This window comes from Saccopteryx bilineata, chromosome 7 (assembly GCF_036850765.1).
Source record: "Saccopteryx bilineata isolate mSacBil1 chromosome 7, mSacBil1_pri_phased_curated, whole genome shotgun sequence".
Taxonomy (NCBI): domain Eukaryota; kingdom Metazoa; phylum Chordata; class Mammalia; order Chiroptera; family Emballonuridae; genus Saccopteryx; species Saccopteryx bilineata.
In genome coordinates, this window is record NC_089496.1 from 101,449,489 (window position 1) to 101,469,126 (window position 19,638).

Genomic DNA, 19,638 nt, shown 5'->3' on the forward strand with positions numbered 1-19,638 from the left:
TAGATCTATAGGTGTATTAGGGGGTGATAATTAGGAATTTTTAATAGAATAAATCTTCCCTCTAAAATTATTCAACTGTAGGAGTCATACAACACAGACTTTTATTGTTCTTGAATTAGGCTTGGCATTTGTGGAGGAGTTTCGTTTGTGAAGAACTTTACAAGACTAATTAGGTAAAGTAAAACAATTTCAATGCAATAAGCAAAACGTTTTAATAAATTGCTCTGTCTGTGTACAGAGGTTGTGGTTAAGATGTTGTATTTTCAAAAAACCTCACCAAAGTCTTTAGTGTTGGTAAATGAAATTATTAAATAATATGCTTTGAAAACTTTCTAAGCTAATATGCACGAATTAAATTATATTGAAAAATGTTAGTAAACAAGCATTGAGGATGTTGAAAATTCTGGTCTCTCTCTGCTTCACATTCTTTCAATAATGTAGATATCTGTCCTTTAGAAGGCAGCCATTCTAAATTTGTTTTAAGTATTTAAAATTTAAGAATTTGTATTTAGAAGAAATGTGCATTTGTCCTTTGTACTTGTTTTTTTTTTTCATGACTTTATAGAACTCTACTAGTGAAATTTAATTACTCTTCCATAATAACCCTACAAATATTTTGAGATAGGTTATTATTCATTTATTTTCTATTCTTTAGAAAAGCGTCCATAGTTCCTTCAGTGTATTTACATAACAAGATTTTGTCATATCTTATTGTTAGTGCCTTACAGTAACACAGGCAGTGATGTAAAGAATATTTTCTAATAAATTATTATAATAATAACAGCAGCTAACATTTATTGAAGCCTTACTCTGTGCTAGGTGGTGTTATAAGCACTTTATACATATTAACTCCCTAAAGTGAACATGCAAATATATACTCTTTTAACCCCATTGTACAGATAAGGGAACTGAGACACAGGTGTCTCTCACAACTAGTCATTCATCACTCAGCTAGGAAAAGGATTATATAAGTATAAACCACATTGTCATCTTTATCACCCTTCTGGACAAACTATACTTTGAAATGACCTATTAAAACTTAACAGACAGAGCAAATGTGGTGTATTTCCTAATGTGACACCATTCTTTCCTTTGTGCTAGAGTTGATATTTTATTAAAATATTTATTCCTACCTAAATTTATATTTTTTATGTATATTATTATGTTGACTTGTAGCTAGTCTAAAGACAACAAAACGTCCTTAGGTTTTACGTGTCATCTAAGTGCTTGCTGTCAGCAGGGTACACTCTGTCCTGTGTTTGTTGATTTTATGTTGTAATGTAGTGAAGGGCTTGACCTTTGTTGCTAAAAGAGTTTCAGCCCATCATTGCTTTGGATCGTAATTCTGATATTTGAAGATTTAGTTAGCTCTTCCTTGTATTGGGTCAGTGATCATGTCAGGAGTACAACTTCTTTGCCGTCATCCTTGGAATTGACAAAAAAATGTTGACAAGTAAACCTTGAATGCTTACTGAGTCAAAATGATTCCTTGTAGTGTGTGTACATTTCCAAATGCAAAACTAATAAAAATATAATGAGAATATGAATCATAATTAACTTTACATTTCAAGTTTTTCACCTGTGTCTGAACAAAATTATTTCTTAATTATCGCATCTGAAACTACCATATCACCCTGTAGGTTTCTTGACTAAACTAATGGTGACTAAGTCTTGAGAAATACTGCTGTCGTATTTAAGAATGCACACTTTAGTGTTATAGCTGTGTTATAGGTCCTATACTTTTAATTATTTTTGATGTGTCACAAATAGTTGAGTGAAATACTGTTTTATGATATATATGATGAATATATATCAATATTTTTAAATTAAGCTTTGAATTTTGAGATAATTTACATACACTTGTAAGAAATAACCCAGTGATCCTGTGTACCCATTAGGCAGTTTTCCTTGGTGGTAACTGCTTGTGAAAATGTAGCGTAATTTCACGATCTAGATTGATACAACCTATTGATCTCCTTCAGATTGCTCCAGTTTCAGTTGTGTGTGCACGTGTGAATGTGGTTAGTTCTGCTCAAACTTTCACATGTTGTTTCATGTACCTACCCCCGTAGTCAAAATACAGAATAGTTCTGTCACCACTAGGATTCTTCACCTTGCTCTTTTAGACCACACCCACCCCACTCTGCCTTTACTCCTCTCTCATCCCTAGCCCTGGACAATCACAGATCTGTTCTCCATGTCTATAATTTTGTGTTTTTTTTTTCAGGAATGTTATATAATTGGACCATTTCCATTTAGAGTAACTTTGATACATTAGTGTCTAAATCTGCTATTTTATTATTTATTTAGTTTCCCGTGGGTTTTTTTTTTTGGGTGCCTTTGTTTGTTTATTTGCTTCCTGTGGGTTGCTTGACCAACTTTTAGAATTTCATCTTGATGTTATTATTCTCGAGTGTATTGCTTTGTATGGTTTTCTTTTTTTATTGAATTTATTAGAGTGACACTGGTTAACATAATTAAACAGGTTTCAGGTGCCCAATTATATAGCACATCTCTGTACACTGTATTGTGCATTCACCATCCCCCAAGTCAAGCCTTGTCCATCAATCACCATATACCTTCATAGAGGTTGCTATGGATATAAAAATATGCATATGTAACTAATTATAATATCTTAGTATCAACTTTTAAAACTTCAAGAGATGTATTGAAGCCTTGAGTTCACTTAGATTCCCCTCACCTTCTCCATTTTTAATATTACTGTCCTGAGTATCAAATGATGTTATAATTTTTATTTTCTTCATCAATATGATTTAGAAATCTCCAGAGGACAAGGATAGTGTGTACTCACATTTCTGCTCTATTTGTTGATCTTTTCTGATGCTGTAAGATTCCTTCTTTTATCATTTCATTTCTGTATGAAGCAAGGGGGGACCAGCACAGTGCTAAACATTGTTAAGGGCAGAGATTATATCTTTTTTTTTAAAATCTTTGTAATAGCAGTGACTAACTCAGAGCTTGCTACATAGTAGGCTCTCCTAAACTATTTATTATATCTTATTTCAGTTATTTACAATACAGAAATGTATGTGAGTATGAAGTTTATATTTTCCTCTTTCACACACAAATTTGGCATTTTCAATATTTCAGAGTTTAATCTATAGAAAGACCACTGTAACTCAACCTCAACCCCGAGTACCTAACGTATAGTAATTTGCTCATATTTCTTGATTAAATGAATATTCGGTATACCTTACTCACAAACATGTGGCATTAGAATTAACTTGGTAGTTTGGTGATATATTAGTTATAATTTTAAATACTTCTTGAAGCTCATGATTTATCTTCCTTCTATTACAGCATCCAACACTTGGCTTGTTTCAGAAACGAAAGGAGCTATTGTTCAAGGTGGATATGGTCATACCAGCGTGTATGATAAAATAACAAAGTCCATTTATGTTCATGGAGGCTATAAAGCATTACCAGGCAACAAATATGGATTAGTAGATGATCTTTATAAGTATGAAGTGAACACTAAAACTTGGTGAGTAGAAGAAGCAGAAGTATGTTGAGAAAATTTGTCACTGTTATATTTTCTATTTCTATAATAGTGGTGTTTATTAAATATTTCCAGGGGGACATTCTTGGCCTTTTACCATCTTTATTTCAACTAACGAGATTCTATTATGTAGCAAAGGCACAAAATAATATATTGTTTAGGTAGCCATCATTTCTGTAAATAATTAACTTTAAAGTGGTTTCAGATCCTTTGGATACACTTATTCTAGATATATTACTTGTACTTATCAGTGCTGATATGTTTAGTTCAGACAGGAAATGTTGCTTCTCAAACATTTAGGATTGTTATTAATTTGTCTTGGGATTTGTTCTTCTTTGCACTCATATTTTATTGTCATTGGTAAATTTTAAAAATGTTTCTTCATTTTTATTATTTCATTTCCTGTAAAAACAAAGCTTGTGATATTTAACTAGATTTTCCTTTTTGGTTGTTATAATAATGCTACATTCTATATTTTGTGCTGGTTGTTTCATGCACAAATGCAAGAGTTTGTCTGGGGTATACAGTATACTTAGAAATGAAATTGATGTGTTTGAGGGTAGTCATATCTTCAGATTTATTGCATCTGTGTAATTCCTCCCAAGTGACTGTGGTAATATAATTTCCACCAGCAAGGTATGAATGTCCCTGTTTCTTCATATTCCCGCCAACACTTGGTGACTGTGAGGATATTTTCATTTTGCCAGAACAGTGGGTCTGAATGATATCTTACTGATATTTTAATTTACATATCCTGATGACTATTTTGAGGAAGCCTCTTTGAATGTGTTCATTTGCTACTTGTGTCTTTCTATTTAGTGAATTGCCTATTTATAATGATAATGTTCCCTTCATGTTTGAAATATTATTGTTTTTATTTATTGATTAACATGGGAAATGATTCCTTTGTTGTTTTAAGACACTACACATTCTTTCAAAACTGTTAACACAAAATTTCTTTATGGGAAATGAGATAGTTTTCTATCAAGTTGTGATTTGTTATGCCCCCTTTACTTTCAAACATATATTCTGTTTTTTACTGTATTTGAAGAAAGAAAGATGGACTTTATAAAAAATAAGACTTTTTCTTTGGGTGATTTTATTAATTTTCATTGTTTTTTAGTCTAATATAAAATGTAGTATTATTTAAATTTTATGACTATTAAAATTAATAAAATGCTTTTGTTTAATGTAATTTACACATTGTATTTTATATCCTATTTTAATATTTCTGACATTTTATTGTTGACTTCTTGCTATGATAAAAAGAGGAATTATTTGTAGTGACTAAGGCACTGAGTTTTTACCCAGAAAACTGTAAAACCTTTGTAAGAAATTGAAGATCTAAATAAGTGGAGAATATTTTATGATAATTATTAACTCAATATTGTGGAGATGTCTATTCTGCTTAAATTCATCAGTAGATTTAATGTAATCTCTAACAAACATGCAGCAATAAATTGGCATGCCTATTCTAAAACTTGGATGAAAATGCAAAGGACTATCCACAGCTTAAAAAACTGTTACAAGAACAAAGCTTGAAGATCTCTCTACCAAGTCGCATGACTTTAAGCTACAGTAATTAAGTATGATTGCAAAGATAGGGAAACAGACTAATGTAACAAATATCAATTCCCCAGACAGACCTACATTGCACATTCATGAGCTCTTGGTTTATGGCAAAGTTGACACTTCAGAACTATTTTTTCTCAATAAATTATTCTGGGCCAGTTGGCTATACAATTAAAAAATGATTTTGGGTCCTACTTCATACCATACATAAAAATCAATTTCAGATCAATTGCATATCTAAATATGGGAGGTAAAATAATAAATATGGTAGAAGATAACAGAGGCAAACATTTTTGTATCCATTGGGAAAAAAAAGACTTAAAATAGAATTTAAATAGTACTGTGAAGCAAGGAACAATGATATATATCTAAAAATATCAGTAAGAAGGTGAAAAGGCAAGCCACAGTGTGGGAGGTTTTTGTAATTTATCAAGCCAACAAAGGATTCTATTCCTGAAATATAGAGAACTACAAATCAATAAAAATGTCCTATTGCTCCATAGCAAATGGGCAAGAAACTTGAATAGTACTTCACAGAGAAGAATGTCCATAAGGCCAGGATACATTTTAAAAGGTGCTCAACTCATTAGGCACAAGGGCAATTTAAATGAAGATGATACTGAAGTACCACTACTCAGCCACTTAAATGGCTACAATGTACAAGACTGCTAATCCAAGTGTGTATATAAATGGTACAAGCCCTCTGAAAACCTTTTTGACAGTTTCTACTAAATTAGAATACACTCACACATACATATGTAATAGTTATTCTAGTGATGTATCTAACAAATGCATATATATGTGCATGTACTGCAGTCATATGGGAAATATTTATTACAGTGTTATTTGTAATAGCAGTAATTGGAAACAAATGAAAATACCCATCACTTCAAATGGGTAAATTAGTTGTATCTAAACAATAGAATGCTATGCAATAATAAAAATGAAAGAATTGTCTCTGCTGATATTCATGAAGTTGTATCTCACCAAAGTAATGTGGACCAAAAGAAGCCAAACAATAAGAAAGACTGTATAGTGTATGATTCCATTTATATGAAGTTTAGCGCCAGGAAAAACTAATCTCTGGTCTGAAAAGTTATGACCGGAATTGCCTTAGGCTAGGAAGAGTTGTGTAGTGATTGAGATGAGCAACAGGAAAGTTCCTGGAGTGGTTACACACATGTGTTCACTTCATGACATTTCATGGAAATATACCTTTGGAATTTGTATACATTTTGGTCTGTGTGTCATATTTCATAAAAGTGTATTTAAGAATAGAAATCTGCCTGACCAGGCGGTGTCGCAGTGGATAGAGCGTCGGACTGGGATGCAGAGGACCCAGGTTCAAGACTCCGAGGTTGCCAGCTTGAGCGCAGGCTCATCTGGTTTGAGCAAAGCTCACCAGCTTGGACCCAAGGTCGCTGGCTTGAGCAAGGGGTTACTTGGTCTGTTGTAGCCCCTGGTCAACACACATATGAGAAAGCAATCAATGAACAACTAAGGTGTCGCAACGAAAAACTAATGATTGATGCTTCTCATTTCTCTCCATTCCTGTCTGTCCCTCTCTCTGACTCTCTCTCTGTCTCTGTAAGAAAAAAAAATAGAAATCTGTGTTTGATTTGATTTATCAGATTTAATGTTAAATGCTGATAGTTTTTGATAATTTGAAATATGAGAAGAGGGTCAGTTTTTAGTATATAGTCACCAAATTACATTTTTTGGTCATTGTTGGAAATGATTGAGACATAAGTTCAGATACACCCAAAGCTATTGCTGCTAGCTTATTACTTCAGGGCTGGTTGAGTCAGGTTTCTTTGCATTTAAAGAATAAGAGAGAAAAGACATCCTGTATTCATAGGATTTCTTTCTATATGGTTAGGATGGTTTATTAATTGGTATGATGCTTTGCTATGATGACTGTTGATACTAGGGCCATTGTGGTTTAATTTCTTAGTCTTGTTAAATGAGAGATCTCATAACATTCTTTACACATACATGTTTTAAAGTTAACAGTAGGACCCTACACCTTTATTGTTCTTATATATCAAGACTTTTCTATGATAGTAGAGACTTCAGATTTTTTCTTTTTGCTTATTGCTAAAGTCCTAGCCACTATAATTGTGTCCCTTTAACCTGTAAAAAAGCATAACAAAATTTAACACATAGGAACATATTAAGCATTATCATTTAGAACTTACAGCTGTAATATGCATTTGGTAATTTTTCCCTATTTTTTTCAAGTGAGAGGAAAAAGATTTCTACTATGAATGTTTTAAGATGGGTAGTGAGTCTAATGATAAAGCTTCTGTGGTTCTATTTAAAACATCATACATAAAAATAGTTGAAATCACATAAACTTAGAATGTGTTTTCATAATGATACTACATCTGGTTACATGAAATGATATTTTTCTAGCTTCTTAAATTTAATATAATGGGAGGTTTTTTGTTACATTAAATTATTCAAAGCTATTTTATTATTTTATTGAATTTTGGGGATTTCTTTAACAACTTAGCTGTCAGAGGTTTTGGAAAGTAAAACAGGACAATTTTATAAATGTGAACTTACCTTTTAGTAAGTACTAATGGACATGCTATTCATGGTGTTTATCCTTATTACTCTGCATAATGAGTGTCTGAAATCTTTTCAACAAGATTTGTTAACTGTGTATCAAACACTGTATTGGGAATAATCCTAAGACTTTCTCAGTAAAGGAGACAGATAACTTAAACTTCTATGTTGTATATATGTGTGGGAAATAATAGAAACATGCACAATAAGGAAATAGTACAGCAGCGGAATTTATTGAAATGAGCATACAATATTATATAGGCAGAAATGAGTATTGTTTTCATAAATAGCATGATATGATACAAGACTTGGAATTTTGGAATGCTTGGTTAAAATCACATATTGATCACTTAAAATTTTATTTCTATAGTTTTACCTTTTAAGGTAATTTTGAGCTATGCAGTACTTATTTTTTTCATAGTGCTCTTTTATAAACTTGGAAATATTCCGTATGGACAAAAGACTATATGAAAGCGTATATACATAGTTTCAGAACAAAAATGAAGTAAACAGTCTATCTACCTGAACCAAGAAAGAGGACATTCCAGTTCCCCAGGAAGCCCTCATGTGCCTCCATGTTGGCATTCCCTTCATTACCCCCCAAAGAGGTAACCATATTAATATTGTGTTAATTATTTTGTTGTTTTTCATTATAGATTTTTTTTTTTACCCGTCTGTATGTTTTTGCAAACAAACCAATGACTGAGTTGTCAGTTTTTGACTTTTTGCATGTATTGTTTAACATTGCATGCTTTCCTTAGAGAGCTTTTCAAACATCAACCTTCTGTCTTAGATATATAATATTTTAATCAGGAGAAGAAGACTATAAAAATGGAAATAAGTAAAAGGTATTTTAAATGATGACAAGTGCTAGGGACAAAAAAAAAAGCATGGGAAGAGGATAGGGAGTTTCAGGTTGTTCCATTAAATAGGGTCATCTGAGAAGACATCACTGAGAATGCATTTGAAAAAAGAAATGAGGGGTTAGAGAACGAGGTGTCTGAGGGACAGCTGGTCTAGGCAGAGGGAAAGCGAGGGGAATATGCTTATTGTTTGGAATGCAAGGGGGCCAGTATAGCATGGTTAGAGGGTCATAGAGTGGTTTTGGTGAAATGGAAGAAAGTGAACTTAGAGCAGTGGTCCCCAAACCCTGGGCCGCGGACTGGTACTGATCCGTGGGCCATTTGATACCGGTCCGCAGAGAAAGAATAAATAATTTACATTATTTCTGTTTTATTTATATTTAAGCCTGAATGATATTTTATTTTTAAAAAATGACCAGATTCCCTCTGTTACATCCGTCTAAGACTCACTCTTGACACTTGTCTCGGTCACGTGATACATTTTTCCGTCCCACCCTAAAGGCCAGTACGTGAAAATATTTTCTGACATTAAACCGGTCCGTGGCCCAAAAAAGGTTGGGGACCACTGCCTTAGAGTATTGATGGGGAACCCTATTATAAAGAGTCATAGAGATCATTATAAAGATTTTGACTTTTACTCTGTATGGGAAGCTAGTGGCAGGTGTAGAACAGAGATATGAAATGCTCTGCCTTGGGTCATTCCAGGATCACCATGGCTGCTGTGTTGTGATCATGATACAAGAGCAGAAGCAAGAGGACCATTTAGGAGACTACTGTAATCTAAGAAACAGACGATAGTGTCTGGACCAGGGAGGCAATATGCAAACGATGAGAACAGCTTGGATTCCAAATATATATTTTCAAGGTAGAGCCAACAGATTGGCTAGACTAAGGGACTGGAAATAGAGTGGAAGAGGGAGAGCCGTGGAAGTTGAAACAGGCTTTTGAAGACCTGAACGCATGGAGTTGGCATTGATTGGGGTGATGAACTCTGTCAAAGTAGGTTTGGTGGGAAGGAAGATTTTAGGAGCTTGGTTTTAGATGTATTTAATCTGAGATCCCTATTATACATGTTAATGAATATATAAAATAGGTGGCTGGATGTAGGAATTTGGGAATTTGGATACTACATTTCTGCTCAGAGATAATGATAAAGAATTAGAAAGAGACAGAAAATAAGCAGTTAGTGAGTTACCCGGAAAGTGTGGTGTCTTAGAAGCCAAGAGTAGGCTTCCAAGGAGAGAGTTTGTCAGAAGCTGTCAACAGGCAAAGTATTATGAGAGTTAAGCAATGATCATGGCATCTGGCTAGCTGGAGTCTTTTTTTTTTTTTTTTTTTTTAGATTTTATTTATTAATTTTTAGAGAGAAAGGAGAGAGAGAGGGCAAGAGAGAGATAAAGTAGGGAGGAACAGGAAGCATCAACTCCCATATGTGCCTTGACTGGGCAAGCCCAGGGTTTCGAACCGGTGACCTTAGCATTCCAGGCCGACGCTTTCTCCACTGCGCCACCACAGGTCAGGCTGGCTGGAATCTTTTTGCTGAGCTTGCCTGAGGTTCCAGTGGAGTGGTGGAGTGAAGTTCGGTTGTCATAGTCTGGTCAGGATGGGAGCAGAGGAATTGGAGAAAAGTACTAACAGATTTTCTGAGGAGCTTAGTTATAAGGGAAGGAGAGAAATAGGGTCATAGAGGCTCAGGGAGGCAAGGACAAGAGAGGTTTTAAGTTTGGAGAAATAGTTATATTTGTTGGCTGATAGCAAAGATCAAGAAAATGCTAAAAATAATGGTGCAAGAAAGGGAAGACTTCGCTAGCTGGGTGTTCCTAAGAAAACAAGTAGCTGTGGGATCTGGTAAGCACCTAGGATGTCTTCTAGGACTGGGAGCGTGGGCATTCTATTCACAGGGAGAAGGCAGGTTATAGGAAGGCAGTTGCAGCTAATGGGTGGATGGGTGAGAGATGGTGAAAATATCGATTCTCTTTTTTATTCTCAGTGAAATAGGCAGTGAAGTTACCAGCTGAGAATGAGAACAGGCAGTATCAATGAGGAAACAGGTTTGAAGAGAGAGGGTAAAGTATGGAATGGTCATTTAGGAGGATGGGAGGGTGAATGGCTTAGGGAAGTATGATGGGCTTGCAGACAGAACTGTCCTGTGTGAGACGCTTGTTGTGGGAACATAGGTCCTTTTTAAAGTTACTCCGCTGTGAATGGACATCCGGGATGTACTAACTTTTGCTATTACGGACAATTATAAGGGTTCTCAATTAGTCTTCTGTTGTTCATTCACACGTTTCTCTAAGCCATTCCTTAATGCTTGGTCACAGGGACTGTCATGGTCAGGTTTACCCAACCATACTCCAGTGTCATTTTACCAGTCTATACTCCGACCAGGGGAGAATGGGAGTTCTCATTTCTCTACCAGCTCTCCAAAATTTGGTGCCGTTTGTTTTTTTTTAAGATATTTTTTTTGCCACTATGGTGGGTATGAAATGGTGTCCTATTTTGGTTTTAATCTGTATTTTTCTGATTACTAATGAAATGAAAGATCTTTTCATTGTTCATTGTCCATATTTCTCTCTTTGAAATTCTGCTCAAGTCTTCTGTTCATTTTGTCATATTAGTTGTTTGTGTACACTTAAAAAAAATTAAACTTTGGTTGTTTTGGGGATTTGTATATGGATACATCTTTTGGGGTGGGACACTATTCAGCCTTTATCAGGTTGAAGAAGTTCCCTTTTGTATCTTACGTTGTTGAGTGTTTCTTATCCTGAAAGGGTGCTGGATTTTGTCAAGCTTTTTCAGCATCTATTTAAATGATCATTTTTTTATTCTATTAATATGGTGTACTGCGCCGATTGCTTTTCAGATGTTAACCCAACCATGCATTCCTGCAATAAATTCCACTTGTCATGGCATAGCATCCTTTTTATACATTGCTTATTTTGATTTTCTAATATTTTGTTAAGGATTTTTAACATGTTATTAAAAAACATGTTAGTATATAGTGTTCTTTCCTTGTATTATCTTTGTCTAGTTTAGGTATCAGAGTTATATTGTTTTAGGGTTTAACGTATATGTGTATCTTAACTTAGACTATACTTCAGATTTATACTAACTTGATTTAAGTGAAATAGAGAAACATTACTTGTATATTACTGTTTCTTCCCTCTTTTCTCATGGTATAATTATATATACATATAAAACATCTATATAGGTTGAAAACTGAATATATTTTTATACCTATTAGTTTATGTAATCTTAAGTCTTTTAAAGAGAGTGAGAGTAGAAAGGAGAGCAAATATATATATTATGTCATCCTTGTTATTGGATATTTTTTGTGCCAGTCTCTGAGTTCCTGACCCCTCTCAGGGCTCTTGTTAGCTGTTCCCCCCCTCCCCCCCAGGTTATTTCTGGCAGACTTTAACCTGGTCTTCCTTTGAGCTACTGTTCCTGTGAAGCTGACAGCTGTCTTTTAATCGCTTACCACCAACACCTCCATTGTTTTTTGAGAGTTCCCGAAAGGCGTGAGGTTTCCCATTCTGTGTTTCATATGAAGTCAGTTTCCTGGTAAGAGTCTGGAGCTCTTCTGAGCCTCTCTCTGGAGGGCAAACCTCTGAGCCAGTATCTGAACTTGTAGCTGGAATTAGTAGCCTGTCCCTCTTAGAGTGACACCACTGTTTGATGTGTAGGGTGCAGGGTAGGGCGGCAGCCTTGGCTCTTCTCAGCTTGCCTCTTTTGTAAGAAACCTCTGAGTAAGTGGGGCGCTAACTGTTTGGCCCTTGTGTCCTTATCCTGCTGGACCTGCTGTTTAGTGTCTTCCCTGTGAGTTAGAGGCTCACACTCAGACATCTCCTACTTTCTCCTTGAATAGACCTTCTGCCACTTGGGACTGGGGGCCTGAGAAGTATTGGCATTCTCCTGCTCCTGGTTAGGTTTCAGTGGCCTGGACTGGGAGCTGAGAGGTGGAGGCGTTCTCTGTTCTTGGTTTTATGTGCCTGCTCAGAGTGGACTTTTGTGTTGCTGAACTGGATGTGTGTGGAGGGGTGTGGGGGGAAGGATAGGAGCAGGGAATGGGTTAGGTATCATGAACTATTGCTGTTCTTACTAAAATTTAGTAGATATTCTTTTTTTTTCCCTTTTTTTTCTGAAGCTGGAAACGGGGAGAGACAGACAGACAGACTCCCGCATGCGCTCGACCGGGATCCACCCGGCACGCCCACCAGGGGTGACGCTCTGCCCACCAGGGGGCGATGCTCTGCCCCTCCGGGGCGTCGCTCTGCCGCGACCAGAGCCACTCTAGTGCCTGGGGCAGAGGCCAAGGAGCCATCCCCAGCGCCCGGGCCATCTTTGCTCCAATGGAGCCTTGGCTGCGGGAGGGAAAGAGAGAGACAGAGAAGAAGGAGGGGGGGTGGTGTGGAGAAGCAAATGGGCGCTTCTCCTATGTGGCCTGGCCAGGAATCGAACCCAGGTCCCCCGCACGCCAGGCCGATGCTCTACCGCCGAGCCAACCGGCCAGGGCTTAGTAGATATTCTTGAGTAAATATTTATAGTTGCTCTTAGTAAAAAAAATTTTTGGACCCTAAATGGTTTCTTTTTTTAAAATAATTTTTACCAATTATGATTCTTTCCCTGGGGAGAGTTGATCTCCTCATACTGCTATTCAGAAAGTCAGCTCCATATTCTTTAAGCATTGATTGGTATTATAATCCATGTATTCTGAGATACTATATATGCCTTACTAACTATACTCTACATACTGTGTTTACGTTCTGATTCTTTGTTTGTACTAAGAATTTACTTAAAGCATTTATAAAAAATTGATTCATATTGTTATGCACAATTTGTTCAGGTGAAATATAATTATTAGAATATGTTGGTAGTATTTTCTCCCAGTTACACATTAATTAATTAAAAGAATATTTATATTATTTTTAATGTTTCTCAAAAATTCATTGTGATTTTCACTGACGCACAATATACGGATATAGCTTAAAAACAGTCTTGAACAAGAGTATATACAAATGAGTACAAAGTATATAATTCCACTTTGTAAAGTACAAAGATAGCAACACAAATCTTTGCTACTGGGATCAGAATAGTGATTATTAGTTATGTTCATCCTGTGAGACATCACTGAATTTTAGACTTATGATAAGTGCACCTTTCTGTGTATTACACTTAAAAAGTTAAAAAGTGTATTATGGGATCCATATGAGTTACGTAGTTATAACTGAATATAGTTCTGAATAATTTTATTATATTTAATTTTTTATTTATGTTGGTATATAAAACTGATGATATTGCCCCTTTAGTTTTAAGAATACTTGTTTCCTACTTTTATGAATGAAAACAAAATTCAAATACAGATTTCTATAAAGTCATTAACAATCATGTTAGTATTGTGCTTCCTGAAAGCATTTTAAGGTACTATGACTCTGGAAATATTTATCTAAGCATATGAAGTTTAGGTGCCATATATATTTAAAAACATTGAAGTTTAGAGGACATTATGTTAAAAATTAAGCATGTCATTTCAGAATTCCAAGAAAATTTCTATATGCAATTTATATCCTTTATATAATATACATATATATATATAACATCAGGGAGATCTTTTTATCCTTTGTAATACATTTTTAAATTTTATCCTGTAGGACTATTTTGAAAGAAAGTGGGTTTGCCAGATACCTTCATTCAGCTGTTCTTATCAATGGAGCTATGCTTATTTTTGGAGGAAATACCCATAATGACACTTCCTTGAGTAACGGTGCAAAATGTTTTTCTGCCGATTTCCTGGCATATGACATAGGTATGTATCTGTTAGGGCTGTACCAAGTAGGAAACAGCAGTATGTGTGTATGTCATTTTAGAGAGATAGATTCAGTGGCAGATTACGAGTGGAAATCTCTCTATATTCAGCATACTAGGAGTATCGGGCCAGGAGAACATATTCAACTGGGGTGAATTAGTGTGGAGACGGGAAATGTGACATCTGGGTTTGAATGTCCTTTTTGAAGGTTTTTATACATTATATTCCTGCATGAGCACTATATCAGTCTCTTTTATTTGACAGTTTTGATAATGGGCAGATATAGAGTACTATCAAATTATGTAAATTACAAATAGTAGTAATGCAAGCATTTTAGGTATAGTGGGGATGAGTAAAGATGCATTTAAATTAAACTCACCAGATATACTTACTTGGTATAGAAAACTAATAGAAGTAGAGAAAGGAAGACAGAGATAGTAGAATAAAGAAATAAGATTTGAGGACAAAATGGAAACCGAGAACTAGGAATGGAAGTGGTTAATCTTTTGCAGAAGACCGGAAATACAGTGCGTTAATACAGTTTATTTAATTTTAGTTATGTTATCTATAGTCCTATCAATTTCTGAATATTAAATGAATATATTTATTGAAATTACTAATTTAGCTATGCAATAGACTATTGTAGGAAAAACATTTTTGTATATCATGTTATAGATAAAACTTAGCTGATATTTAAAATATATTTAGTAGTACTTTAGAAAACCTTTCATTGATAATGTAAAGTAACATTTCAATTTCAAGCTATTAAGAATCACTATGATAAATAAAAATAAAAGAGACCAGTGAATAACACATTTAGTAGATGTAAGAAGTATACTTTTGTTCTCAAACACCATAACAGCCCATAATCTACTTTGGATAATTATTTTAAATGGTGGTTGTATATAAAGAAAATTATAACTCTTAATAAGCACTTTGATCTTTATACTATTTTAAGTTCTTTTGGAAGAAAATTTCTCATAATAAAGTTAAGTATGCATTTATAACTCTAAGCAAAGAGTATCTGTCTGTAATCATTAAAAATAATTCACTGTTAGGATTTTTAGATCCTAAATAATTAAATGTGTACTTTTTGAAATAATAATTGGAAGTGATATTTCATGATGAACATGGGATTGTCTCCGCTTTTAGAGGCTTATGAATCCGTGTCTGAGATCCAGGAAAATGGATCAAATGAAGTAGTGAAGGAAGCTGGCTACGCGCTCTCTCATTGGCTGGGGCTGTCAGCACACTGTTTTGTCTATGAGGATGAGACAGTAGGCTTAGTTTTCTGGAGGGAGATGAAAGTTTTGTTTTGTTTTTTCTTTTTCTTCTTTTATTTTATTTAGAAAATTAAACAGGTGTTTTTCTTAGAGAAAAAAAATCCTAGAAAAGGTGTAGAATTTTGTTGTTATTGGTAAATAACACTTTTCCTCTTTATGATGAATAAAGTCATCTATTAAAAAAAATCTATGAAGTCAAATTTTAAACTTATAATTTTTTGCAGAAGAGTCTTCCAGGAATTTCCATCTAATTTCTGTACTTTAATAAAGAAATTAATGTTGAGATATTTTTGTAGCTTAAATACTGGGAATTTATTTTTGTTTCTTTCATTTGGTTCATGATTATCATATTTTAGGTTTTATGTATTAAAATGAGTTGAAAAAACATTTGAGGTGTCAGTTTGAGAGAGAGAGAGATCGGGTTATCTTTGTTCTAATTATTCTCTACTGAGTGTCTTCTGAGAACTGGGCACTATGTTAAGGGCTAAGAACTTCATATGCAATATCTGTAACTTCTCTAATAATCTTGTAATGAAGTGTTATAGATTTATTTCCAGAATATTAACCAGAAGAGAATGAAAGGAACTTGCTCAAAGCTATGCGGGTAGTAAGCAGCAGATCTAGCTTTTCTCACTCCCAGAACTTATGATAGTCTTTTCACTTGAATACACCGCTGTTTGATTAGGTCCAATGTATAAGCTTTATTTTGGCAACAAATTTATGCTTACTGATAGTTTTTAATGCTGTGGAAAGATAAAAGCAAATACCAGTTTCATTTCTTAAGCAAATGTTCAGATTGAAGGAAAAATAACATATTTTAAATAGCTATATATTTTAACATACATTTTTTAAAACATAATACAACCATATAATTTAGCATAGGATAAATGTTCTTTAATTTTATCTATTTGATTATTTTTGTTCAGTTTTCAAGAAATTTCCCCCTAAGATCTGTATTTATTCTTAGTTTTGTATCAAGTGTTGGAATATTTTCCTGGAAAAGAGTATGTTTCATATGTCAGGAAGTGCCTTTCAACATAATTGTTTTCCTTACGCAGTATATTTTGTGAAAATAAAATAGAATCATTGCATAATGAACCAACCATAAAATAGATCTGCTTTGAAAAGAAAAAAAGGCCATGTTGCTAATTTTTCTCTTTAGTACTTTTCTTTTAGGATTTTTATGGCCTATTTAACGGGCACACACCTGAATACTTAAGCTGATTGCTTTGTGTTATATTGTGTTTAAAACAAATGGGAATCTTTGAGCTCATACTAATTTTTTATTGCCATAAAATGAACTTTTTTAACCTTACTGCCTTAGTAAATTTTATATAGCAAATATCATTAATCTTTGAGAATGTAACCTTACCTTCATAGTTCTCTGTGTGTGTTCCGCGTGCTGGATGTAGAGACACGTGATGGTGATTTTCAAACATGGCTGTACATGGTATCCCTTTTGAAGGTTGTAGGGGAAAAAAAAACTGTATGATTTGATTCTCTTAGATTAGGCACTAGGTATCTACATTTTTAAAAAGTGATTCAGGTGCAGCTGATAATAGAGCCAAAGCTGGTAAATGAGACTGGGTCAACTACTACAACATATACAATGATATATTAGTTAATGTTCTAGTTTGTGAATCAAGCATGAATTCAGATTTTCAATCTGAAAACTTCCTTATATTTTGTAATTATTAGTGGTATTATTGCAGGTGATTTAAGATGAACATTATCTTTCTGATGAAGATAACTTTCTAGAACATAAGCTAAAGCTGCAATGGAAAAATGTATCTCACTGAGTTGATCTCATGCTATTAGACATAGCTATACTTTGAAACTATGGAAAGTAAATATCATCATAATGTTAGTTTTCTAGGGTCAGGGGGAAAAAGGAACCAGGAAGTTGTTTTGTGGTTTGTTTGTTTTTTCCACATCTCTCTTAAGTGTCACTAGGTGATCTGATTGAATATTTCAACTTTTACAAATACGAGTTTCATGAAGCGAAACATCTTAAAATGGAAGTAAATTTTGAGACAGTGTTTTGTTTTGTTTTGTTTTGTTTTTGTATTTTTCTGAAGCCGGAAACGGGGAGAAACAGTCAGACAGACTCCCACATGCGCCCGACCGGGATCCACCCGGCACGCCCACCAGGGGCGAAGCTCTGCCCACCAGGGGGTGATGCTCTGCCCCTCCGGGGTGTCACTCTGTTGCGACCAGAGCCACTCCAGCGCCTGGGGTAGAGGCCAAGGAGCCATCCCCAGCACCTGGGCCATCTTTACTCCAATGGAGCCCTGGCTGTGGGAGGAGAAGAGAGAGACAGAGAGGAAGGAGAGGGGGAGGGGCGGAGAAGCAGATGGGCGCTCCTCCTGTGTGCCCCCGCCGGGAATTGAACCCGGGACCCCTGCATGCCAGGCCGACGCTCTACCACTGAGCCAACCAGCCAGGGCCGAGACAGTGTTTTAAGACTGTAATAAACTATGACCAAATAGTATTTATTCTAGGAATTCAAGTCTGATTCATTATTAGGAAATATATAATATATCTCCTGAAGAAAGTCAACAGGAAATATCATTGTACATTAAAACCCTGTAAAATCATTTCAGTTAAGTTTGAGAGTCAAATAGTGATGCCCGTGTTGCTTGGCAGACAGTAAAAACTCAGTAAATTTTTATTGAATGAATGCCAGGGGACAAAACTCTGCAAGAAACTGTGGGTATGAATGAAATAAAAGAAAAGTGTGGCTCTTTTAGAATATTTGGAAAGTTTTGACTGAGTGAGGAAAACCCGGTGAGGCACCATCATTTAAGGGCTAGTGGAAAAAGTTTTTAGGGAAAACCCAGAAATTTAGTATTCAAATAGTTAACAGGAGATGCTCTCTACGTCCACTTGATTGTATACACACAACCTTTGTGTTCTCTCTAGTGTATTTCAACTACGCAACAAAGACTCACTTATAAACTGGTATTTCAAGTGACATGTTAAAAGGATTTTTAAAATGTGTCCTTAAAACAGTACAGATACATACTTTCAGGAAAAAAAACATGAGTATTTGTAGAAAAATTTGCAAATGAGTGTGTATTTTTCACCTATACTATTCCTGCATAATTGATAAAACAAACCAATCTCTAAATTTCAGCATAAGCTCTTAATGTAATTATGTGGCCCCCCCGTAGGTCAGTAGTCTGACAACACAATATTCTGATTTCTGAAATTTGGGTTTGAGAAAATAGTAGCTCTAATTTTTTATGTTATGTGTATTGAGTGTACAGTTTGTCAATTAATGTTTACTACCTTGTAGCACCGGTTTTTAAAAAACATCTGTATTCCAGAGAGTATATTTTACTTGGTTCATTATTCCTGTGTGGATTTTCTATTGTTATGGAATGGTATTAACCGTCAGTTTTCATGATGTCAATAACTGTGTGAATTTTGCTTTAATTTGTTTAGCCTTAAACTCTTCAGGAAGCGATGATAACCTGAGTGCTCTGGAAATATATTTTCTTCTTAGAAAAAAAAAGACCATACACAGATTGTAGTCAGACAGATTAATAATGTTAGAGACTTTATGATGTAAGAACGGGAGTAGACTACACATAAACAAATTAGATTCATTTAATATTGAGCTTTAAGGCATTTGATAACTTCTACATCTCGCAGGAAAACCAATCTAAGTTTTACAGAGAATCCTGATCAAGAATGTGAAAACTAGCCCTGGCCGGTTGGCTCAGTGGTAGAGCGTCGGCCTGGCATGCAGGAGTCCTGGGTTCGATTCCTGGCCAGGGCACACAGGAGAAGCACTCATCTGCTTCTCCACCCCTCCCCCTCTCCTTCCTCTCTGTCTCTCTCTTCCCCTCCCGCAGCCAAGGCTCCATTGGAGCAAAGATGGCCTGGGCGCTGAGGATGGCTCTGTGGCCTCTGCCTCAGGCGCTAGAATGGCTCTGGATACAACAGAGTGACGCCCCAGAGGGGCAGAGCATTGCCCCCTGGTGGGCATGCTGGGTGGATCCCAGTTGGGCGCATGTG

At 35.2% G+C, this 19,638-nt stretch overlaps 1 protein-coding gene across 2 annotated transcripts in view; it reads left to right on the forward strand.

Moving 5' to 3' along the window:
- The window catches only part of ATRNL1 (attractin like 1), a 546,562-nt gene that overhangs the window by 73,354 nt on the left and 453,570 nt on the right, over positions 1-19,638 (forward strand). For both annotated transcript variants that reach the window (XM_066238474.1, XM_066238473.1), the window contains exons 9-10: positions 3,322-3,505; positions 14,178-14,332. In XM_066238474.1, coding sequence (XP_066094571.1) covers positions 3,322-3,505; positions 14,178-14,332 — 339 coding nt within the window. The remainder of the gene's footprint in view (positions 1-3,321; positions 3,506-14,177; positions 14,333-19,638) is intronic.